Source organism: Tetrao urogallus (genome assembly GCF_951394365.1).
Source record: "Tetrao urogallus genome assembly, chromosome: 4".
NCBI classification, from domain to species: Eukaryota; Metazoa; Chordata; class Aves; order Galliformes; family Phasianidae; genus Tetrao; species Tetrao urogallus.
This window is the reverse complement of record NC_136817.1, coordinates 67438740-67465607: the sequence shown is the minus strand read 5'-3', so window position 1 is coordinate 67465607 and position 26868 is coordinate 67438740. Positions and strand designations below refer to the sequence as shown.

General features: G+C 34.8%; 1 protein-coding gene across 3 annotated transcripts in view; it reads left to right on the top strand.

Moving 5' to 3' along the window:
• The window catches only part of CTNNA2 (catenin alpha 2), a gene marked incomplete at both ends in the record, with an annotated part of 398157 nt that overhangs the window by 329386 nt on the left and 41903 nt on the right, over window positions 1-26868 (top strand). For all 3 annotated transcript variants that reach the window (XM_079534792.1, XM_079534791.1, XM_079534790.1), the window contains 3 exons: window positions 13681-13773; window positions 14026-14182; window positions 17089-17289. In XM_079534792.1, the coding sequence (XP_079390918.1) occupies window positions 13681-13773; window positions 14026-14182; window positions 17089-17289 (451 nt within the window). The remainder of the gene's footprint in view (window positions 1-13680; window positions 13774-14025; window positions 14183-17088; window positions 17290-26868) is intronic.

Genomic DNA, 26868 nt, shown 5'->3' with positions numbered 1-26868 from the left:
TTCTATTCTTATCTTCTATTCCAAAAATGAATAAAGCTGATCTGAAGTACACCAGTATTTTCTCAACGCAATTTCTTCTCAAATATTCTCAATTAATGTTCATTTACCATCATTTATATATTTTTTTTTTGCTTCTAAGAAAAAACAATTTAGGAATTTTGACAAATAATTTGAAAAACATTTCCTTTTTTTTTTTTTTTTTTTTTTTTTTTTTTTCCCTAATCAAAAAATCCCTAAATGGTTGTGTAAGAGTATTGGTTTATCTGTGTGCATATTTGTATGATGCTGTATTATCACATTTTAATCAAACAGGTAAATAAGTATTGCAGCAACAAACTTGTAACCTAATTTCAATGGCACTCTGTGTCACTACACTACACAATTATCTGTGATTTTACAGTGTTTTGTGGTGTTTCTGAAGATTACAACATAAAATTAGTATAACAGGTAGCAAGCAAGAGCTTGCAGACTGTTGACTGTCATTCAAACAGAGTAGTTTCTCCAACTGGAACAGCCTAAGGTAGGTTATGTTTCCATTGACTCATAAGTGAAATTGGTTTCCCTGTGTTTATGTAAATAAACACTTCACCATGCATTATGCTCAGACTTCTGAGCTCATTTCTCCTATCACTCGCACTGATGTATATCAGGATCAATTCTATTGAAGGTGATGACGAAGTTGTCCTAAATACATGAGAAAAATTGATGGTTTGGTAGTGTCGATTTCATAGCAAGCTGTAATTTTTGAAGAAAGAATAAAATTAGTGGCAAAAACTTGTAGCAATGTGAATCCAAGTTGCAGCATGTTGTATTGCCATTTGGGAATTGCTGTCTTTGGGACAAAACTCTGTTGCATGTTTGGTTCTGAGACACACTGTCAGAGCACTTGTGCCAGTCCTTCCCCTGCCCTTTTCACTGGCAGTAAGCTGTCATCATGGAAGTTGCCAAGGGGTTTAGAGAGCTAAAAAATATTGCAATGGAAAAAAATAGCAAGGATTTATAAAATGAAATGTTTTTAAAAAGCGTCGGTTCTCTGACAGTGAAAAGAAATATGTGCATATAATAGCTGGAACAAAATATTCACTGGCTCTTTGGTTTCTTGTTATTCTGGCTTCATTCTGATGCCAGTTTCTTCTGTTTAATATCAATTTATAAAACTGTGTTACATGTTCACTGACCCCTGATAACTAAACAAATCCCAGTGTGTGGCTAGATGAATAAATTCCGGTTTAATATATGCTGATGATGGTTCAGTGAATTTATAATAAATTAACCATTAAAAAAGCAGGTTAGAAGAAAAAGCAATAGGAAAAATCTGGGTTTGTGATACAGCATTCATTTCTAGTTGTAGTATACTATAGATATATTTGTATACAGACTACAACATATTCTTCAGTCAGTCAATACTGCGGTGGACTTTTTTTTTTTTCCCCAAGGAAAGAAATGCTTTCATAATCAATTGCCATGATTAGAAAATCCTATTTTGTTTATTTCTTTCTATACTAGATTGGTTGTAAGATTCATTTCTACTTTGGTTTATCAAAGAGTGCGTTCCATGAGTCAAAGCTGGTGCAAATTGCTAAGGTTTTGCAGAAGAGGAAGCGAAGATGCAGTATGTCATCTGAGGATCTTCAGCTTTGTCTTGCTGGGCTAATTCTTAATCAATTAAGAGTTTTGGCTGTTTTGGTTTAGCGTTGGTCAGTTTCGTATTTCTACTTCAGAATTGTCATTGACTGAAATGTCGAAGGCGATCTACAGTTCTTTACTCTGCAAGTACTTAAATGTTTTTTAGAGAAACATTTGAACCTCCTCTGCCTCCTTCTTACACATGCAATTTAAAGATTATATATATATATAAATTCCTGGCATTTTATTCAGTTCAAGGTTTCTGTTAACATTTCTCATTGTTAGAACAAGGATTGGCTTTCAAATACATAGAATTGTTGAGCTTACAGTGTTAAATTTTAAATAATACAAGTAGTGCTCAAAAATAACATCAGATTTGCATTACTTGGGGTGTCTAAGATATTACAAACATCTGAGTAGAGACAGCAATAGCAATGCATTAAGCAGATCAGAGAAACCAGTGTGTCACCTCTTCTGAAGATAACTCACCAGAAAAATAAAAATCCTTCAAAGATGTATTTTAACATTTTTCCTTTGGTCTTCCAAGCTTGTGAAGGTAGTGTAGGAACCTAGGTAATATGTGGAAATTTAATTTACAAGATGAAAATGCTTAGGTTCAAACACTGATCCATTGTGATGTTGTTTCAAGTGAAGAAAAGTACATACAGAATAAAAATTTTGAAGGAACATCAAAATTTCTTTTAGATACAAATGTATTTTACACTGACATATGAAATTTCCCAATACATCACAGTTCAAGGGCTTTTGTTTGTATTTTTTCAAGTACTGAAGTTTGGTGAAATTATGATCATACAAAAGTTGTTTAATGGATGAGAATAGCCTTACTACTGTGCAGTAGGTGAGTATTGTTCTTTTCACTCAAAATCTGATAGCTGAGATTCAGGTTTTAGTGAACAAAATTCACTAAAAGATCCATGTCATTTTTCTTGATGCTGTTACTGAATCTTAACATCACAAAAGTGAGTAGGCCCTAGTTCTGGTTAGTGCTTGCTCATTGCAGTTGGTCTGGTACATCTGACCTCACTAGATGCTGTTGCAAGTTTTCCCCACTTGCAGGTTTCACGTAGAGCAGTAGAAATTCATACAGCTATCATCTATGTGAGATTCGTGAGACTGGGTTTAGCAAACATCTGTCACATGGATTTGTAAGACCTTATCCTGTCTTCAGATGGGCATCATCTGTCTGCTTTCGGTTCTAATTTCCCCAACTTCTAGTAATGATATATTGTTATGCAGTAGAAAAGATGCTCCAAATGAAACTAATCTAACTTCACCAGAATATTTCCAAAATTAAAAGAAGCTTGATTTGCTTATCTTAATGAAGATTAATGCTCCACAGACAAGCAGTCCATGGGTTAAAGAAAAATATCTGGATGTGATCATAGGTGAAATCATTGCTTCTTAAAACAGCATGTGATGGGCCTGACCAGAGACTTAATAATGATCTATTTTATTGGATATGTGCTTATATTTCCTATATTTTTGTTTTGTTTTTTTTTTCTTTCCTTCCTGAGAATATATGAGGAAACATTTCATTTAGAGATGGATCTTGGAAAGCTGAATGATGACCTCTTATTTGACAAAGGATACCTTTCTGATCAACATAGGGAAGAAATAGACCCTTCTAGTCCCATAATTCACTCATTCGCCTGTGGTTGATTTTAAAGGTGATTTAGTGAAAAGGTCATATAGAAGCCAGAAACCAAAGCACTAAAGGAACTCCTTGGCCTCACCTAGTATTTCACATATCCAGAATGGTATCAAAGGTGTTGTTTTCAACATGCCACTATAAAAGTTCCTATAAAAAGCATGATAAAACATCCTGTTACTACAAACCTGCCTTCTCATAACCACCACATAACCCCACAGAAACAGTAAGTGTAATGATTCCTACTTGTGTTTTTTCAGATGTACACTTCTTGTAGTTTGTAGGAAGAAATATTTTTTATTAGACAAGCAGCTCTGTGAACACCAGATGTTATGAATATTGGTTACTTAGAGATTTGTATTTCTGGCCAAATGTCAGATCCAGCTGAAGGTTTTTCCACAGAATTTATGAAGCCTCTCACCTATTCAGATTCCTCAGTGTGGGGTAGTAGGTGTACTCATTCCTCAGTGACACATTAAGGGGCTAATAAGGCGTGTCCTTAAAATAATGACCTATTTTCCTTTATTATTTAGGAATATTATTACCACTGAGGTCTTCATCCGCTAATTTACATTAATTAATGAAAAGCTTTAAAAAAAAATTATTCAGGTGGACTGATGGAGTGACTCTGCAGTTCTGTCATGGACTCATTGGCCTTTTGAACTAGCAGTTCATAAAGGAGCCCAAGACATTATTCATATTCTTATTAAGTCTAATAGCAGAGAGAATGGACTTATTATACTGGTCTCTGAACATCAAGATGACAGTAAATTGCAGCACAGTGAATTGAAGATCTGTGTGCAGTCCTGTCTAGAATTTTGATGTCAGTTTTGATTTCTTGGATAGATGGTTGTTCCCATTGAATGTTTAATGCTAAAAGTTGCACAAAGAGCTCTTGATATCAAAACTCATTATTAAAAACTATTTGCTTGTGAGCTGCATTGGTATGACAAGTGCCTCTTTTTTGGATAAATCAAAGGAAAAGCCTGAAAAAACCTAAATCAGCACTTTTAAAAACGTGGAAAGTAATCTTGGTTTTGTTAAATGGTTTTGAGTATTTATGAGCTAATAATGATCCTCTGTAAAGGTAATCAGCTTTCATGCATAGAACTGCAAATGTGTGAGAACAGGGATATAATGTAAGACTGAGTCAGAAATATTGTATCTGTAACAATTTTTAATCAAATAAATGTTATGGTTGAGTTTACAACTAAGACAAGTATTTCCATGTTTATATCAGTACCAAAGCACAAATAAAATTATAAGGAAAAAAATGCGGTCTTAAATTAAGGGAAAATATAATTTGAATTCCAGCACATAGAACAATGAATAGTACTTCTTTTCTTTTTTCTTTTTAACAATATAGAACTGGTGAAATGCCTCTAATTTCTGCATACTATTTTTCCGTGAAATGATCTGGATTTCTTAATACCACATGCTTGTATTTTAAAAATCGTGTTCATAAATACGACTTTTTCAAGAAAGAAGAAGCTGTGCTTGCAGGAGAACGGGCAACTCAGGAGATGAGTAAAGTAAATGGTGTTTTGATCAAACATGATCTCTCTCCATGCCAGGTCATATTGGTAGGATAAATAGAAGATGAGGCATCTAATACTGACACTTAGTCAACACATTCTTGCTTTGGGCAGATGATAACATCGTGCACTAATGTTGAAATATTTCTAAATGATTGTAAAACTCTTTTATAGAATCATTGCACAAAAATTACAGGCAAAATCTTTCTTTCTCTGAATGTGGCTTATAAAGTGGCTTATAAAGTAGCTTATAAAGTCTTTAATATATTATTCTAAACAAAAATATCTTTGTTCAGCCCTAGGAAGGCAATCATAATCTTTCACAAGCTTTTGTTTGTGAGCATGGAACTAATCAGTTGTGATCTCTTGAAAAAATTTGCATTTTACATCCTCTCTAGCGTGATAATCTCAGATTTCTTTCACTCTAGCAACCTTTCTTCTCATGCAGTACCACCAGCTTTTCTCCAGTCCTTGTGATGGTTACAGTTGCTGTTGTTGTAGTTATGCGTATATAATTTGAAGATGTCTCTACCAGTGCTATCAATCACAAGCAGCTGTAATAGATTGTTACACAGTTCTTTCTAAATATGCTCAACTTGAGATCTAAAGTTGGTTCTATCTAGCTCAAAAATTGCATTTATTTAGGGTTCACTAACTGTAATTTGTGATTATCCCCCAAGGTCTCTGACAACACACTGTGTTAATATCTTCAAAGCTTCTGTTTCTATCTTTGTCTTTTTTTATGTTCTTACTACAATCCTTTTTTTTTTTTCTCCAACAACATTCAAAATATTGCTCCCAGATAATGTAGCTAATGTTTAATTATCATAGCCTAGTCAGGCATGCATCCCTGTTCCAGGGTCACTGAATAGTTTGCCAAACTAGTGGACTGTTATTAGAAAGATGGATTACTTTGGTAACTACATGCTATTTATTAATTATAGCAGTGCCAGTGGTATGTTGTCAAAACAGCTTTATGGGATCAACTCATACACACTGCAGTCTTTTAAATCTTGTTTCCGTAGGACACCGATTGCTCCCTTGTCCCTTGGGTATTTCAGTATACACTGTTCATAATTCATTATGTGTTTTAATAACAGTGGCCTTCCTAACAACTGGACAGAAAAGATTTATATAAAAAAGCTGAATTTCTACCTTTTTTTTGTTGGAATGTAAACCAAGATGTTCTTTTCACATTTTTGCTTGCTCTGGGGGAATAAAAGATACTGTTGATTAAGGTTTTTTGTTGTTCGGCATTACAGAAATGTTGCTGTCATTTTTTCTGTTCCTCTGTATTCCTTGTTTATTGTTTGTTTGCTTGTTTGTTTGTTTTTAGTATGAATAGCAAAATGTGGAAGAATAGTTCTAAAAAAGCCTTTACCTACTGTCAAATTAAACAGAAAAGTAACCTGATCATACTAACTAAAGTAAAGGAATATCAAGGTGGGTTATTGTCTCTGACCTCTACGCAAGGAATTCTTGTCACAGGTTTTACCTTCGCTTTCTGTGACAGGAAGAAAATACCCGTACCATTGCAATATAAAATGCATTTATACCTCTAACTCAGAAAATCAGTAAAGCACACTAATTCTACCTATCCTACCAAAACTCAGCAGCTGTGTTAGCTGTGTGGTTTAGAGCAGGATATCTGCTACATAGCTGCCTGAATAGATAGACCATAGAGAAGAGATTACTAACAGCTCCAACAGCTTTCTTGTAGGAGAATGACTGCTTTTTGTCAGTGCAGTGCTTTGTTTCTCAAGTAGACCAGTTAAAGGTGTAATATGGTTTTAGCAGTATTTTTTTTTAGGCTAACTCCTGCTCTTAGTTCCTCATGCATTGCCACAGTTGTTTGCTGGTTATAATTTTGTCAAGAGATGCGCAGAGACAGTGTAAGAATATGGAAAAAGAATTCAGAAATGGCTCCAGTCTAAGGAGTAAATCTTTGAAAGGACATATCCACATCCATCACCCGAAGTCGAGAACCCACTGCATTTCCTACCCTTGAGGCAGGGAGCCCAGGAGATAAGCCCTTTTCTTCTATCTCCATCTTTTACCAAGCCAGCCACGGTGTAGGAGTGTAGGTTTCCCATTACAACTGACAATTAATTGTATTCCATCTGGATGACTTGGAAGCACTCTTAAGTACAAGAAAGAGGATCATGTGTAATTCCTAAGGAAGTTTGCCCCCAGAGCAAGACGCATTTCTATTGATTTCAACTCAGGGCAATAACATCTCCAGCCACTTTTCTAAATTCCTCAAATTTTGGTTTATTTTAAGAGATAGTTGGACACAGAACCCATACCAGATGTGTGTTCTAATTGTGGGAATGTATCTTCATGTATGGTAAGTGGGAAAACTACGAAGCTGTTCACTCCATCTAAGGATGGGACTTGATAGTTCTGGCAGTGCTCCAATATAAGTACCCAGCAGCATTGATTAAATAAATCAGTGATTCCAGAATCCTTTTTTTTCCATTTCAAATCAGAAAATTGCTCAGAAACAATCACCTGTATTTTCTATAACCAGTTTGCTTTCCCCTGTTTTCCATGGAGAAGTTTGAGCTTACCCTGCTGAGAAATGGCTGTTGTCTGGAATATCAGTCTGAAACTACACATATACATTAGCGTCACCAACACATCTAGTGATTACCCCTCTTGTTTTAAGAGGCCTTTGAGCCAATCAGAAGTGTTTATCACAGTTGGAGCTCATCAGTGCTATGTAGAAATTTAATCCGTTCTAGGAAGAAACAGTTGTATGCTCAAATTCCATGTTAGAAGAGAAAAAAATAGAAAAGTCATCATGTCTAAAATCATTATTCTTGTGTTAAGATAGTCAGACATAATACAATATCCATTTCATGTATTCTTTAATGTCAGCTCTGTAATTGAACATTAACTTTATTGTTTTTAACTATGAAAACAGTGAAGTAGAATAATTTTTACAAAGTGCTTCATTTTTTCTCACCTCCATTCTGTCCTGTAGACAGTAATCATGGCATGTACCAGAACTGACTTGGAAAATGGAAGCGAAACAAGTCACTTTAATAGTATGTTACAGAAATTATCTGAAACTGGGATTTTTGCATTTTAAATTGACCTTCCAGATGGCTTAGGCATCTAATGCTTTTACATTTCTTGAAAAAGACACAATGTCTTTGTCCAAGACACAATGAATTTCTTGAAGTCAGAGGTAATTTGAACTTTACCAAAAGCCTCTTAAGGCTCTTTCCATTGAATCTGTTGTAGAAGTCACATGAGAATTTGTATATGTGGTAAAGCCTCATTGCTCTAACTTATATGAATGAATATACTGTTGACTTTTTGAGAAGTGAAAGGAGTTTTTTGTAGGTTCAGTGTAGGTAATATGCAATAAAAAATTCAACTGTTGTGCTGGAAATTACCTGTAGCTTTCCAATGTCCTTCTGCTAGCAACCTGCTTAGATATGAACAGACCACTGTAAATGTATGAGCAGTTTATATATGTTGAGGGTTTGATGTTAAAAAAAAAAAATCAGAGCACACATCAAACTCAGATCATTTGTAATTTACAAAAGAAATTCCATTTTTTCTGCTGTTCATTCAGTTAGATTTCTAATACTTGTGAATTAATATTGTAAAAATGCATCTCTTATATGACTGTGTGGCTGAGATTCCCAAGTGAAATAGGTCCTGAGTAAGGTACCACTATACAGAATTTTTGATGCAGTACAAATTGGCAGTGAAGTCCATGAAGAGAAAGAAACTGCACTCTGTGACATTGTAACTTTTGGCACATCTTTTTGTATGTACGAAAGCATCCTGTCTAGTGATGAACAGGGTTTTGCTCATAATATAATGCTTGAGTGACTACAGTCAGGATAGTTTGAAGGTCTTGGATAACTCAGCTCTAAATTCTTGTTTAGAAAATCTGAGTTGTGGCTCCAAAAATATCACTCAATATTGCTGGCTGTTTCCAGCAATACCACCAACATTAATATATGTCAAAATTTTGAAGGATTCAAAGATTAAAACAGTATCTGTATTAACTACTACACGGATGGAGAGATAATTAAAACTAATAAAGATGCTGTTGTTCAGCAAATAACCTCTTCTCGGCTGAAACCTGGTAGCTCATTATTTACTTAACTTTAGTCCACTGAGAATAAAAGAGTTTTACTTAACTCAAGCTCAGTAAGTCAGAAAATTTCAGTTTCTCAGATGTGTGGATTAGGCACGTAAGTTTGCTTGTGTCTTGAACCTTGTTTTAAGGAAATATAGGTTGACTTACTTTTTCTATTTTCTAATATATCCACCATTTATTTATAATAATTTGAATAGGAAAGGCATGCATTATGAAAGTTACACTTGTATGACACATTTCTAAAGAATGTACAAAATTAAGACATAGACTGTAATCTTTGCCTTAAATGATTAGTTGGTTGAGGAAGCTGAATAGAGCTTTTATCCTGTTCTTTCTAAACAACCCATGGTATAAAAAAAAATAAAATAATAATTAAAAGCTCATCTATATATATTATCTGCAATAAGAATCTTTGAACTTATGATTGAAGGACATTATAAATTGATAGTTATAATACTTAATTACCTATAACAATACAACAAGCTTAAGTCAAAAGTTGAAATAGAGTAGTGTAAAAACACAACTAAAGATAGCTGTACCAAATTCTCATCAGTGTAAAAATAGCATGAGTTGGCATAAAATTTCCTCGATTACTTTAATAATGTAGAGTGCAATGCTATAGCAAAAGTTTTCTTGACTTGTAGTGCACGTGGCAAATCCAGCTGAAGTGCATTAATCCAAATTCTGATGGAATACATGAGGCTGTGAGAAGTAGCAGTCTACACTGCTACTTTGTGCTGCCTGTCTTCACTGGTTATTACCCATACCAGCTATAGAAAAAGTAGTGCAGGCATTGTCTACCTATGTGGTAGTTAAACTTCCAGTTGCCATGTATCTCTGCTGTTTTAATAAATCCAGTCCTTGATGTATACTTTCAACCACTGTAGTAAAAATTCACATTAGAAACCTTTTCCATCACACCTGTATCTGCACTTAATGCAGGGGCTGCCTGAGGCTGAAATACAATCAAGTCCATGCAAATAATTTTTATTGGGACTGATTCTGCATATGTTTTGAATAATTTAAACATGATTAAAGATACCTAGCAAAATGCAGTGTTGCATCCTGGGCTATCAATACTAGTGACAGGGAAATAAATAGGAAGGAGCTGGTGTGCACTTTTCCACCTCCCCAGTTCTAGGATTGGTTCGGTGGCTTTGTCGATTTCAGAAAAATACAACATCACTGGAGCTGCAGGGCTTATTTTCTTGTTCATTACTTTTCAATGCTCTTGAAGGAAAGGTTTAAGGTGTTTAGTAATTGTTTTGATGGTGTAAAAGTAGCTTAGCAGACCTGAAATTTGGGACAGTAGTGTTTTTCCACACAGCAGGCTTGCTGTTATTAAGTTCCCCCACACATTTAGAGGATGATTCATGGTTCATCAATGCTGGTGTTTAAAATGTGTTCATTCATAGATGTACTTTTCAGACAGTTCACATCTGGTTACAAAGTTAAGTTTTCTTTAGGCAATCAATGAATTCCAGGAACATAGTAAACAGTACTGAATACATAAACAAATAACATTACCTGGTTACTTCCACAGCCTCTCATAAATTCTTTTCTTCAGTGATTCAGTAGCAACAGAGTACTTGAAGCATAAAGATAAAGGCTGTCAAATTAAAGTTTTGGCACATCGGCAGCTGTGATAATATACACCCTTTTTACTTTCCTTTCCAAGCTATCCACTCTGTCCAATGTTAGATCTTTGGAGTGGAATATTACATGAATTCCCAACCATGAAGTGTTTGAATTCTTCACAGTACATGCTATATTTAATATGTACATGCAAAACTGCTGGTCAAACTCAGGGAAAAGGAAAAAGTAGAGGTAGAGGTGGCTTGAGAAGAATCCAGGGATGCAGTCTGGTCACACATGGGTGGGATCAGGAAATCCAAGGCAGAGATGAAACTAAACATGGCTAAGGATGTAAAAAACAGAAAGAGATTTTATAGATACATGGGTTAGAAGAGAAAATGGCAAAGGATAGCGTACCTCCTCTGATAAATGAGAAGGGAGAATCATAGAACCATAGAATGGCCTGTGTTGAAAAGGACCGTAATGGTTATCTAGTTTCCATCCCCTTGCTGTGTGCATGGTCTAGCACCTGATGTCAGCTAAACAGGGTAGAATTGAGTCTAAACTTCTTTTTGGTTTGTTTGGTGCTTTTTTTTTGTTTGTTTGTTTCATGTTTTTTTTTTTTAATATAAGCAGGAAAAATATTGGATTTGTTAAATTTATAGTAGGCTAAAGTATGTTGAATTACCTCATGGACTCTATGGATTCAGCATAGACCTTATCTTGCCAGGAATATTAACTGATGGTGTCATGCTTATGTACTTGATAATAAAGGCAATCAAAATAATTAAATAGCATGGTATTTTGTGATTGACTGCACCTAAGATTTGTATGGCTTCACAGATCTATATTTTAATAATACCACTGAAATGTAAGTTTTAGAAAGCAGTGTCTATTTCACACTGTTTCAAAAATAAGTTTTGAGTGTATTCATAGTACTTCTCATTTGTAGTGCTAAATTCAATTTTATCCAGGTTGCATCTACCTTTGTAGAATTTCCTTATCTCTTTGCTTATTTGCCTTAATCAGATCTTCCCATGGTTCAGGCCAGCATACTCCCAGCTGAATTACAAAACTAATATTGCTTTCTGACTGATGATGATATGGGACTATACTTAAAAAAGACTTAAAATATACCACAAAAACTATTTAGATTAGGATTATACATGATACATATCAATGTGTATTTCTTTAAGTAGATAACTAATGCTCTTTTGATGCATATTTAAGGTGCCTTGGATTATATTTGTACTACTACTATTGGTAGCAAGACCCTAAACACTCCTCAGAACTCTAAATTATTTTATATAAAGAAAAAAAAGGTTTTCCCTAATTACCTCTGTATCCTTTCCTGGAAAAGCAGAACACTTTACAATAGCTAAGTACTTTCTCATTAGATCCTGCTGTAAGAATAATTAACAGAGACAGGGAATAAATAAGCTTTGCTTCCACAGACTTTGTTCTGCAAAGTCCTTCTCCAAGAGAACTCGAAAGATCTTCTTAATCACTTGATTGCCATTTCATGACACCCAGTCTCTTTTAGTCTCATATCTCGCTGCTGTCTGATAAGTAAGATGTACAGTGCATCTAGAGCCTTAGGACAGATTTTCATCATGATAATCACAAAATGAAAGGGCAATCTCAAAAGCACTTATTTTAAATACAGGAAGCTGGCTTTTGTTGAACCTAATACCATTTTGTGGCTTTTAAGGTCTGTAATTTCTGCTCATGTTACTGCATTCTAACTATTATCCTGCTTGGCTTTTGTTTCTCATGAAGATTAAAGTGATCTGTTTGATGTACGCAAAGAAGGGAGTGTAGAGAAATGGTAAATTAATTGGAAGTTGTCAGCTTCAGAGAACATTTTTGACATGAGCACTATAAGGCGGTTAACAAACAGACTAACTCATTTGTCTCATCATGAAATGAAAATAAAAATCACAACATTATGATAAAATCTTGACTAGGAAATGCCTGTAAGACTTCGAAGCCTTAGGTTCTTTTCCTCCCTCGGCTTTGGCACTGTGATATATGCAAACCACGTTCTACATAACTGTGAAGTGAAATAGGTTCTACGAAGAACAGATGGACCAGGGCTAATGTTGCAGTGTGCATTGGAGACGAGAATAGATTAATACCACAAGGGGAAGCTGGAGGAAAATTGGAAAGATGGGGGTATTTGAACTAATTCATGAATCATTTCCAACTGATAGTTATGCCTTCAGGCACAGTGAATAATATCAAGGAAGCATATTTAAAATTTTATAAGTTTATCTTAATGCGGATTAGAATTAAGAGCCATACTTTCAGATGATTAAAAGAAAAATCATGTATTCCCCTGCCCAGAATATACCTTTGTGATTTAAATATTGCTGATGAGCACAATTATGTGCCTTGTGGCATGAATTGCTCTTTTGAAAACACATGGTAGCTTCATGGACTTGGCACACAGCTTTTGAGGATGGATTTATTTATTTTTTTTACACAGAGCACTGTAGGAGTCACAAGAACACGTTCTACAGCTTGTATCCAAACCACAGTTATGCAGATCTGTGCTGCTTGGCGGCATGTGCTGATTTCTAGATCTCATTTGTGATTAACCTGAGAATTCAGGTAATTTTGACTTTTTAGCTTTGGGCTTTTTGAGCTTTTGAATTTTAGCTTGACTTTTTTGGCTTAGGATTATCAGGATCTGAAATAATTAAGGTACTCAAAAAAATATGGATTTTCTGAGTATCAGTGTCAAAATTTTGTTTATGGGTGGCAAAGCATATCATGTTTTAGGATTCTTCATCTTTACAAAACTCAGTAGTGTATGGATGAACCTGTAAAGAAAAGCAAGTACACAGATAATTGCTTGGATGCTCTACATTCTCCATGTGACATCTTGGGAGATTATTCTCAATCTATACAGGAGAGTGCAAAATGACAGCAGGGTAAGACTTTGGGAAATAACTAACAAAAGAAAATGGCTAGTTCAGTTTGTGTTTTGTTTTTAGTTAGGAAATAATCTACATAAGTTTATCTTCATCAGCAAAGAAGATCCTGGATCGTGCCCCTTTTGTTTGATTCTTTCATTCTAGGCAAGGCTCAATAGGAGAAAAAGGCATGAGTCACTTGCCTAAAACTTGATTCTGCTGATTTCTTTATAGGTTGCAAATCTGGCCTGTTCTATCTCAAATAATGAAGAAGGTGTGAAACTAGTGCGTATGGCAGCAACACAGATTGATAGTCTGTGCCCACAGGTAAGCATTATTTGTGCTGGAAAGTAACTGAGAACTCTTTCAGCATTAGAGAGCATCTGACAGGACAGACACTGGTTGAAGATTTTAGCCTTGCCTTTGTCATTAAACTGTCTTCTGTGTCTGTTGCACAAAATAAAAATACATTCATATCTTGGGTATTGAATGGGGTGTAATGCTTTATTTTTAATAGTCTTTGTTCATTAGATTGTGAAAATTGTTGCCACTCCTTGTAAAACTGATTTTGAATAACAGGTAATAAATGCTGCGCTGACGTTGGCTGCCAGACCTCAGAGCAAAGTAGCACAGGACAACATGGATGTCTTTAAGGATCAGTGGGAGAAACAAGTGCGAGTTCTTACTGAAGCAGTTGATGACATCACTTCAGTGGATGATTTCCTCTCTGTTTCAGGTACTGGGATTACTAAATCAAAGCAATGGGCCACAGCTGAAAAAAGCTATAATTATTAAAGCATCTTTCTTACTGGAAATCTTCTGTTCTCAGTGGGAGCATCCAAGCCATGCCAATTAATCCCTGGTAACAGTGGTTGTTCTTTTGTCTTCCAGAAAATAGCATCCTATATGTGCTTCTATTTCTAAAGAGAAATTTTGTTTTACTCAGGCATATACGGAGTCGCATTTTAGATACACTGTTAGGACATGACCAGTATGTGCATTTCCAGAGAGATGTGCATCTGGGTCTCATTTATTGGTGTAACAATGCATCCAAACAGAAAGAATTAAATAGTAGTAGAAATAGCATTTTTTTTTTCACCTCTAAGCTCTCTAGAAAGGACTATAATACAAAGCAAAACCTTACGTAGAAAAGAAACTGACAAGGGAGGAACACTGAGTCATTGTCTTTTCTCCATTCTCCTTGAACAATGATGCAACTTTGTAGCAACTTTGTTATGATAGTCATATGCAATTTATACTAAAATTATATAGTATATATGCAATATATATTATAATTGCCTGAATTATGATTAATAATGATTATTGGTGCAGAAAAATCATTTTTCTATTACAGTTAGAGGTGAATTTAGTTTTTGTGAATAAGTGTGAACAGGCTGCCAAGGCTAGCTGGCAGAAAGCTAACCTCACAGAATAGCCAAGCTTCAGAAGATAGCTTAGCCTTGATTTTCTTTTCTTCTAAATCCTTTCCTTGACATTTCCTGGTAAAAGTTAACTATCTTTAGACCTTAATTTTATTTTTCACTTTTTTCACTTTGCTTTTCAAATTTTTTTTTGGTGTGGTATCCCGCTATAATCTGTAACAAGGAAGTGATTTGGTGAACTGCAAGCATAATTACACTATTCAGCGCCACTGCTAGAGTGTTTACTGTAAGCCATGACAAAAACAAACAAAAAAAAAAAACAAAAAAAAAAAACCAAAACAATTCTCTGAATACAAGGGTACTTCAGAATTGTGGGGGTTTATCTGAGAATGCAAACACTTCAGCAGAAATAGTTCTGCAAGGAGAGGGCAGAACATGATGTCAAGTTCAGACCCAGCCCACAAGCTGAATGTTGGGAAATATGCTCTAAATGGCCATTTTGTTATTTGTTTAGGAACGGTTGCTCATTCCAAACACTTGTATTCATAAAATTAGAGGTTATTTAATCAGATGACATTTTTCTTTTTTCTCAAATCACATTTTATCATAACATAATATTGAGAAGCTTTGATGTGGAATAATTGGCTTTATTTCCAAACTTCTCAAGGCAACTGAAAAGTTAGTATAAGTATTGTTTTCAGATTTCTTTCTAATACTGCTCAAAGACATATCCATCATATAAAAATAAGTAAACATCTAATGCATCCAGAAAGCCTGTCACTACTAGCTCTGAGCTTGGGAGCCTCGGATTACACAGAGCAGCTTTCTTTTCAGCTGTTAAACCAGTGAAGCATCAAAAATGGTCTGGTGTCTGATTAAACGTATCTCATAAAATGACACTTCCTCCTCTTCATATTGAGTGTCACAACTGATGGCATGTTTTATTAATACAGTAACTGCAAAGGAAGGCACATCCTAATTTTAATCAGTTACTTTGTATTCCAACCAGAGTACCTGCTGCTGCTCAGGAAGGACTTCTTGTGGGGTAAAATTTGACCATGGCAGAGTAAAGAAAATGGTTTGGAGGAAATAGTGAGGAAATATTTTAGCAAGGCAGTGTTTTTAAAATACGGACAGAGAGTTTTGACTTTCAAATGGCTCTGAGTGACAGCATAGCAAACTTACAGTTTTCATTCTGCATTTAAAATTCAGCATCATGTAAACCATTTCATGAACTCTCCACTTGTCCAACATTGGGTTTCTAACAGTGTCACTCTATTTTTGTGGCAAAGGAGAATTAACAAAAAGCTGCTGATGAACTGATTGGCTTAGTTTTACTTGTTTTGTACAGTTGGTTTTTTTTTTTAGCTTACTTGTGGCTGTGACGGAGAAGTAAATTGCTGTTTAGAGTTGATGAGTTTCTCAGAGCAAGTTAGCTCAAATAAGAAATTCCATAATGATTTTATTATTGAAATGATTTTTATCTGTACTGGCTGGAGGAAAATGATGTCCAAGCTAGTCAAAGTCTGCTTTATCCTTTCACATTATCTGTATGAGAGGGTACTACATAAACCATGATGCTGCAACATGTGAGAGTGAATGGATCAATTCTGTGCCAAGAAAAATTAATGGAACTCCCGGGATTTCCATAAGCCTACTTGATATTCCATCATCTGAGCAGACTCACTGTAGTTGACTGTTACTTCAGAATATGCTGTCATATATGCTTATACTGTGTGTCATGAAATATTCACATCTTAATACTTTGTGCAGATGGAATGGAGGGAGCAAGGGAGATGAACCGCTCATGCACAGACTCCTGCTATTAGCAAAGACCATTTGCTGTTATCTTTTCAAAATGGTTCATTTTCTTTTCTAACTTACTTAGACACAAATGAAATATACATACTAAACGTTTATAGAAATGGGTAAATTAATCTTCAGGAAATTGCCCAACTGTTTATTAGAGTATCTGCATAATATCTGTCCATGTTCTTTTTTGCAATGAATTTTATTACGATATTCTTATCATAGAACTTAATGTGATACTTAAAATTAGTGTCACTGTTTTTCAAAAAACTGCAGATTTGCACTCTCAGCATAGGTGAGAAAACTACATTTTAAAGATAAAGATTGCATAAGATAAATAACAATTTTTAATGTATTTATGTTTCTCTTTTACCAAAATCAGTAAGCTTTGCTATGATGGAGAGTAAAATGAAATGAGCCTTATATCCGTGCATTTCTCCCCACTTTCCAGAAAATCATATTCTGGAAGATGTGAATAAATGTGTGATTGCACTCCAGGAGGGAGATGTTGATACCCTGGATAGAACTGCTGGGGCCATCCGAGGCCGTGCAGCCAGAGTCATTCACATCATCAATGCAGAGATGGAAAACTATGAAACTGGAGTTTATACCGAGAAGGTACTGGAAGCAACCAAACTGCTTTCTGAAACAGGTAAGCTTGTGTGAAATATTGCTCAATATTAACTCAATTAAAATCTCCAGTTAGTTTTACCAAGTCTACAACTTAGACGGGAATCAGTGAATGGAAACAAAATCTAAGCAGTCAAATTAATGACAATATATGCTTTTTGGTTTTCTACTCAGTGCTACTGCAAAAGTCACATTGACGAGAGCTGTGTAAGAGAAGAGATTCAGTGATCCATCAAAGATTGTATACTTCATCAGAGTTGCAGTGTATTTGAATAAATAGCACATGGTTTGTTTTCCAAGATCTCAAGCTGTTGGTTATGTATTTTGTGTCCCTATCAAATGGTAGTGAGGCACTGGAACAGGTAGCTCAGTGATGTGGTTGATACCCCATCCCTGGAGACTTCGAAGGTGAGGCTGGATCACGCCCTGGGCAATCTAATCTAGCTGTGCTGTCCCTGTTCATTGCAGGGGATTTGAACTACATGGCCCTCAGAGGTCCCTTCCAACTCTAAGGATTCTATGATAAAATCATTACAGACATTATTCTGTGGTCTGTGCAGGTGAACGTTGGTGACTTAAGTGATTCTAATCAAAACAAATTTTCCTTGAAGATTCATTTGAGCAACTGAAAGTATATTATCTGAAAAAAAGTATGTATTATCTGAGAGACTGTGAAGTATGCTAGATTGAATGGAAAGGAAAAAAAAATGTGGATTGTTTTTAACTTGGTTTTGCCTTCGCTGACAAAGAGCATGATTCATCTGACTAACTGTATGCAACTACACTTTAGGCTCTTTTTTACTCAGTATTACCTGTTGCTGTATGTACACATGAATTGTTCAGTCTGGGCAGTAGTATCAAACACTCTCAGAGATCTGCATTTCATCAGGTGCATCATACTTTAAATTGCATTTAGTTTACAGAGTAGATCTCCACTCATGGTACAAACAACCAGGTATTATGTAGATGCACACAAGGGTAGATATTTGAAAATCATAGAGTCACAGAATAGCTTGGGTTAGAAGGGACTTTAAAGCCCATCCAGTTCCAGTCCCACTGCTGTGGGCTGGTTTCCCCCTACAAGCTCAGGCTGCCCAGGGCTTCATCCAACTCAGCCTTGAACACCCCAGGAATGGGGAATCCACAGTTCTCTGGGCAGCAGTGCAGGGCATCACCACCCTCTGAGTGAAAAATTTCTTCTTAACATCTAATAATAATAAATAAACAAACAAATAAGATAATAAGCTAGATCTTTTCAGATTTAATGAGATAATGTTTATCGTCTAATGTTATATAAAAATTTTACTACTAATTTTTCAAAGGAGTACCTGTCAATTATAAAGCACAATTAAATAAACAAGTAATGGACACAGTGAATGCTTACATTCTTTACTTAATGTACTTTTTGATATAATCTGATTTATAACTAAGTGCTATGGGCTCTGGACTAAGTGCTTCTTGACAACATCAATTTATTAATGCTGGACTCAGTGCTTAAAACTGATCCCCTGTTCCTCAAAGTCAAACGTAATTACTTATTTTGTACTAAGTAAAATTTAAAAAAACTTATGAGTAATAAACCAGGAAGAGAGAAAAGCCACATTACACTACACACTGCAACACAATTTCTTGTCTATGGCTTTTTAAGCCACTTACAAAGTGGTTGGATACTATTTCTCAACGGCTGATGATTAACAAAACAGTAAGCATTATTGGCTCATTTTGTAACCCTAGAGTAAAATATTGGTATTTAGATGACACTGCTCCATTCTGTGCCCTGCTAATTTATGCTGTGTTTTCTACCCTAGAACTGGTCTCTATCTACATATGTATCTGTATAGCTATGCATATAGATATGCATCTATCTATGAATGTGTTCTTCTATATTCCTTATAGTCTTCAGCTTGAGATCTAGTACAGAATAAATCAATGATGAGTCATTTAGTCAGGCTCCGCCCATAGACATATATCAAAATCTGTGAGCAACACAACTCTAACCATCTCATCTTTTTCGTTTTTGTTTATCTTTATTTTTACTTGAACTTTTGTTTCTAAATGAAGTACTTTTGAAAGCTGGAGAAAATTTAGTTGAATTACAATAGAAGGGAAATAAGCAGAGCACACTTCTTTTATAACTATTATTCACCTTTAACTGTCAGCTCAGAAAAGGAAATCTTCTCTTAACATGTAAGCCTCCTTCTCTCAGGATTTCATGGGGTTCTGTGAGTATGGGATTTGATCAGAAATATAGACATAATATTTTGGAAAGAGAAACACTAATGCACGTGCTAACTTATACTGGAGGAATAAAGTTAATCTTTGCTGTAAGTGATATTGATAGTTTTTGAGAAAATGCAATCACGCAAGCCTTACTTTAATAACTTTTCACCTTAAAGTTTTATTTGTTTGTTGTTTTAATTTATAGCCTAAATCTCCTTTTAAATGTATAGTTATTTCTTTCCACTGTTTCTGTGCTTTCTCAGTTGTGCTTGACTAACCCACTGACTTAACAGCCAAGCACTTGTTTGAGGCTAGATTATTGTCTGAGAGTGGTATTACATCAGGATGTATTGGCTAATGTCTCTTTTTAATTGGGTACTTTTATTTTCCTTTAAAAACAAACTAAAAGCTTGACTCTCATTTGCTGAGATTCTTATAAATCTAAGATGAAAACTATAAAACCACTGAATCTATGGGTCTTACTCAGAACAAAGACAAAACACAGATTTCAGTGGATGTTAAGTGTGCGCTGGAGTACACTAAAGCTTCAGGGCTTAATTTTCATTTGTGTCCTTGTTTTTTGGGGATAGTTGAGAAAATAATGTATTCCTACATCTTTAACTTGGTTTCCTACAGAAAAAGGGCCAGTGGCTTCCTTGTCAGGCCATGGCTGGGGGTCAGGATTAGGAGCAGTGGGCAGAACCAGGGCCAAAAACAGCCCAGAGATTGGCAGACAGGGATTTCTGTAGGCTCCTATTGAATTTCTCCTTGTTGTTTACCACTGGCATTTGCTTAGCATTTTTAGAGAAAAAAAAAATGCAATTTAAAAAGTCAGAAAAATACATCACATATAATTCCACTATATATGGTAAAAGAAAGAAGGAAGGACAGAAGGATAGGGAAAAAAGAGAGAGGAGAAGGAGGTGAGAAACAAGGAAAAGGGCAACATGCAGGGCAAGGGAATAAGAGAAGGCAGAATGCAATTTCTATATGAATCTTGAGATCTTTCATAAAGCTGAGCACCTCAGAAACCTGCTGAAAAGGGCCCATTGCCTCTAATAAGGAGGTGTTCGCGATCTACTCAGCAATTTCTTGAGAAGCTGTAGCAGCTAAAGGGAAAAAGCATTAGTTTCCAAACAAACAGAACCAGAACTGGCTGGAAAGGGCTGTGGTTGTTTTCTTCAGTTTGGACTGCGATATCTGGAAAACAAGTGGGAATAACCAGTACTCTAATTCTTTGGTTTACATGGTCCTGCAAAAGAAACTGGAAACTTTGGAATCATCTACTGTATGATTCAGATCAGAAACTGGAGTTTCAGCTTTTAGCATGTTTTAGAAATACCCTAATAACCCGATAACTGGTTTGCTTTTGTTTTGTTTTGTTTTTCCTGTTAGCTTTTCTTTTTAAGTATGTCTCTCTCTCTGACTTCTATTTTGACTCAAATTCTATATTTTGTCATTATTTGAATGGACTAAGGTTCAAAACAAGCACTCCTGGCAATTCAGCAAAAAGACTGGGAGTTTTATCAGTGACAGTAAGACAAACTTTGAAGATATTTATCATTAGGCAAAAGCAGCTAAATGATGTTATCAGAGCTAATAGTAAAATGTTGTAGAGATGGATTTTTCAGCAATGATATGAAATGAAAAAAATGCAGAAGCAAGAAGATAAATTTAAGCATATCAGTAATCAAAAAGGCATACTGACTCTGAGGGAGAGCTAAAAATTCTAAAATGGAAACTATTTTAAAAATGAATGATGTTAAATTTATGTTTTATGTGAGCTCCAGGTGGTTATAGTACAACTTATGGATACTATCATCCTCACAATGAGACCCTATATCCAAGGACGTTTATGAAATTATGGCTTTTATTCTGCAATGCATTGCCACACTTTAGAGTTTTGCTAAACTGAAGTGCAGAGATGAAGGTATCACCAACAAAAAGATTTTAATACATTATTTAGGAAAAAAAAATCACTTTATACCAAAGAGCCAGTGAAGATTCAAAATTACATTCATATTTCAAGGAAATGCTTGGTTTGATTTAAAGAATTTTTAGCTAGAATACAATGAGAAAATATGCAAAATATATTATAAAATAATTACGTGAGACATGTAAGAGATGATTAGATCACAGCAGTATCTAACACATTCAATACTGTTTCTTTTTCTGTCCATTTTCACAGCTTTAGAGTGGAATATATACTGAAGGAGAATATAATGTAATTGATTCAGATTTTTCAAAGTTTTTTTTTTTTTTATAAAATCCTTCACACATAGGTGATTAGAAAATGAGAAAACAGAGTGAATTTTAAAGTCTTTGATGGATTAAGAAAGAGAAGAAAAGTATAAATGACCATTTCTCAGCATGTTAAAAAAAAAAAAATGCATCCTGTATTACTTCAGGGGCAGCGCTGTGGTTGATACTGTATGACATATTAATCAGCAGGTGAATAGAAAGAAGCAAAATTTGCCAAAAGAAAAATGCTAGATGCATGAGAGTACAGGAGCTTCATTATCAGAAAGATGACAATAAAAGATAATTTTATTTAATTTTTCAACGTAAAAGGAACATTTATCTAAACTGAGGACATTATATTCACTGACAGAAAGGCTCTGAGTTAATTCATCCTCTCAGAAAAAGAAATGTGTCAGCAGTGTGAACAGTGGGGCACAGATACTCTTTACATGCACAACATACCTCAAATTAGTGCATAAGACTAATGTCTAATGGGGAAATGGTTTCAAGCCTAAAGAGTGTGGATTTAGGTTGAATATAAGGAAAAGGTCTTACAGTGAGGATGATGAGGCACTGGCACAGGTTGCCCAATGCTGTTGTGGATTCCTTGTCCCTGGAGACTTACAGGGTGAGGCTAGATCAGGCCCTGGACAACCTGATCTAGTTGTGAATGTCTGCATTTATTGCAGGGGAGTTGGACTAGATGACCTTTAAAGACCCCTTCCAACTCTAAGGATTATGTGATTCCATGTCCAGAAAATATAGGTAGGGAAATGCAGTGAAGGTTGACTGGCTTCAACAGAATGTTTTGTGAATATGAATGTGATTTTTACATTAATTTAAAATAAAATTTAAAATAAAATCACTGGTATCCCTTTCATCCTCTTGCCTACACACATCTACATGCAGATATACACAAACTTATAGCTAATGCCACAAATGGCATTTCGCTCTGGTTTGTGTTGTATGATACATTTTGCATCCAACAACCCACGACTACTTTCTGGATTTAAATTTTTGAAGAGCTAAAACTAGCTTTTATTTGGAGTATTAACCTGAAGTTAGTTCTGTTTAGTAGTAATAAAAGTTGGGTGCTATACACTGCATGTGGTTTTTATTTGCATAAGTAGGCAGGAGAATGAGTGAGACATCTGAAATTGATGAGACACGTATGTCCCTACAGCCTTCTTTTACAATCCTTGTTTGCATGCTTTTTGAAGTACCCTTTCATTACATGATTGCCTATGTTTGCCACAAGGCACTTTCCTCTAATAATGTTTACCTTAGTTTTCCCCTGACATTTCCTGTTAATAACAATTCAATCAGGTTAAAATTTGAAGGGCTTTTTCTTTTACATGTGTCCATATATCACAGTACTTGGTAGCATAACCACATCATAGAATTATAGAATCATAAAATTGCTCAGGTTGGAGAAGACCTTCAAGATCATCAAATCCGCTGCATGCAAATATTCCTTGTTTCTACAGAGGCTGTATTTCTCTCCTATGCTGGAATAGGTATATTCATTAACCATTTCAACAAGGAAAAGTTGAGTCAATGAATAACAAGAAGAAAAAAGATGGTCTTGTGCTTGGGCCAGCTGAGTACTAGTAACACTTCATCATTTTCTCTGCCATAGCACTAAAAATACCACATTGCCAGTTTTTCTTCACTTTTACTTTTGTTCTTTCCTGAAACACAGAATTTAACATCCTGAACTAATGAGCATTTACATTTGTATTGCTGGCTATTTAGCTACAACAGACATCAGTGACCACATCTCTGAGCACAGAACAGCGAACTCTGAAAAGCCAACTCAGTGACATAAAACATAAACATAATTATATGCTAGCACTTCTTCATATGTGACAACCAAAACAATATTAATATATATGTGTCCACATGTCTCTGCTCAATATGCAACAAGCAACAAAATATTTATATCAAATCTGCTCTTCTCGACAGTTAGTCTAATGCTGTCATATGTGGTAAATTGCTTTAATAGACAGGTATAAAGCTTTTTCATTTTAATTAGCAATATGATAATCAAGATTCAAATGTTGAGAATTACACTATAATCTAGGGCTACAATTTAGTGAACCACTTATGGAGTATTTAGAATTTTCTAGTAAATATTTTACAGTTCTTATCGTACCCGATTTTACCAAACTCTTGAGACTAAATCAGGTGACATGTATATTTCCTACTTCACCCTCCAAATCCAATTGAGATACTGTGCCATCTTGGACAGGATATGTCAAATAAATATGAGAACTATTTTTAAAATACCTGTTTAAAATCCTTAAATATCCTGGGAGAGGGTGTTCCTTCTTCAGATAAATAAGATACCATTAAATCCATTTGGAAATCCATTTTAGGAGTAAAAAAATGAACAACAAAACAACAACAAAAAAAGAAACCTGAAAGAAGTTTCATCCAGAAGTCCGAATTTGTTAAGTTATATTTCCTTTAATAAAACCTATTAAATCTGAATAATGAATCGTTTCTGTAACAGAGCACTGTTTTTTCTTGTGGAGTGAGTCATTCATGGAATTTTTTTGTTATCTTAACCTCCTCTGGTAACTTTTAATTTACAGTTGTGCCAGTCATCCTTGATGGTTCTACCAATTTATGTGATGTAACTGTGATCTTTAGTAGAAGCATAGATTATGTGTGTGGGATTATCAGGGACCCTCCAGCTTCCAACAGTGTGGTGGTCAAAATCTTTAGTATGGCATGTGCTTTCTGATTAATTTTAACCAAATCTCTTTGTCCAACTTTTTACAGTCACTTGCAGACTATTTTGACTTGTGCTTGGCACACAAATAAATAAATGAATGCAGCTTTATCAAGAGCTTGCCAGGGTGCAAAGCGGACTATGCCAGTATGTCTGAGAACAATAGTTTCTCAGGAGCTCAAGTATCTAGTTTGTCTGAGAACAGTTTAGCTTCAGAGAACAACTTCTGGTCTTAAGGTGATTGATTCCCTTAGATTTAAAACCCTGAATATAAAAAATTGAGAATTTCTCAACTTGTCTCTTTAAACTGAAACCTCCAAGAGGTAGCTATAATGATGCTGTTAAAATAAAATTATATATATATATATGTCTAGTCCTCTGGATAGAAAAATTGCTTGAAAACTGAAGCCATTTTTTTTCCCTAAAGTACTGATTTATCTTTGAAGTTCAAATTCATAGCCAAAGTCTCTTTACATGGTAAATAAATTGTCATCTGTCATTGAAGAGCTTCAACTCCTGATACAGGTTTGTTATCTTTGTCTGAGTTCTTCTCAGCTTAAGAATATCCCTTTTTGTACAATATATGACAGATAAGAAAAACAGGAGTTTTTGTGGGTACAATTGAATTGGATATTTACCATACGTCACTGTCATGGAGCTCCTCAAGTGTGTCCCAATAACCTTAACAGCTCTCAACTCAATTTTCATAAACTTTACTGTGTTAAAGGGTAACTTAGAAAAACCTTTAGGAAATAGCATCTAATTAGTTTAAGATGTTTTTTCATGCTTATCTAATCAAAACTAAGCACTGATGTAAAAATACAGTTGGTAAGCAAGTAAACAATTCATAATGTAGTTTATTTCCATTTTTAAAAACAGATAATTTTCATATGTAATAATGTAAATTATGGACTAATTTGTGGCCACATAGGCAAGGTTAAAATTGTTGAAGCTTTCACATGCAATGGATGTGGGTAACTGTCAAAAACCTTACCAAAGTCAAACTACAGTTAGCAGAACAGGTTGCCCAGTGAGATTATGAATGCCCCTTCCTGGAAGTATTCAAGTTCAGGCTGGATGAGGCTTTGAGCAACTTGGTGTAGTGGAAGATTTCCCTGTAACAGCCTGTTGGAACTAGATGATCTTAAGGGTCCCTTCCTACCCAAACCATTCTGTGATTCTATGGCAGTGTTTCTCTCCATTATTTAGCTACTCTGACAAGGAAAATGTTGAAATGTTTTGATACACCCAATTCATGACAAACCTTTTGCCTGTCCAACACCTGCTCATTATTTATAAAATAATAAAGCATTATTGCTTTACGTTATGTTTCACTTCTGTCTCGGTACTGAAAATAGATTGAATGTTCTATAGCTCTTCTCTTTTACCTTTCTAATAATTAGATTGAATGTTCTATAGCTCTTCTCTTTTACCTTTCTAATAATAGATGCCTACTTTTTTCTCTAAAATCTCTAAATCTAAACATTAACTGTTATTGCTTTTTAACTTCTTAAGTACTGTAGATTAAATTCTGTATATTTGAAGATATATTTGATAGATATATTTATGTATGTTTATATAGATAAACTGTCCCTTCGTAATTCAGGTCTGCTGCATTTACTATTAACTGTGTTAAATACCTGATCAGATTTGCTGTTTAGGAAATTCTGGACAGAAATTTAGGAATCCTAAATATTAGTATCCTTTGCCTCCTTTTCTACTGCCATTTTTGCATTTCTAACTTTGCTTGTTTTATCCCATTGACCCTAAATATTTTTATTGTGATTCTTAGTTAACTTGTTTTCATTATATTTTTAAGGATTTTTTTGTTTGTTTTTTTTTTGTTTGTTTGTTTGTTTTAGGTTAGAGTTCATTATGCAATTACTTTAGTCTCCTAATATCCTTTCAAGTGTTCCATTAATTAAGATAATTTGATATATGTATTTACTTCCATCACTCTTCAAGTCCTACTTAAAATGTTTCCCCTTTGCTTAGCAGTGTTTTATTAATGCTTACTTTTTGGAAGTCTGTTGTCAATATCACTTTTTCCTGTTTGCCCCAATACATTCCAAGCACTTTCGCGCTTACTGAACATTATCTGCATGAAAAATTCAATTCAGTTCTTTCATCTTCGTGCATGAACAAACATATATAAAGTCAGCATAAGCAAGATTTAAATAGATTAATCCCTTTAAAGTTTTCTCTTTTAAGAAAAAGCATTCAGTGAGTATTACTGAAATGCCAGAAACTGAAAACAACAGTGAGTGCTTCCAGTTGCTCTTCAAAATGTAAACTAGTCTTGCGTCATGTTTTTTGTGTTGTTTTTTTTTTTTAATTATTTTTGCTTTAAAACAGATGTTAAGTGAGAGGCATTAAATATACTGTTTTCAGTATGAATAAGAA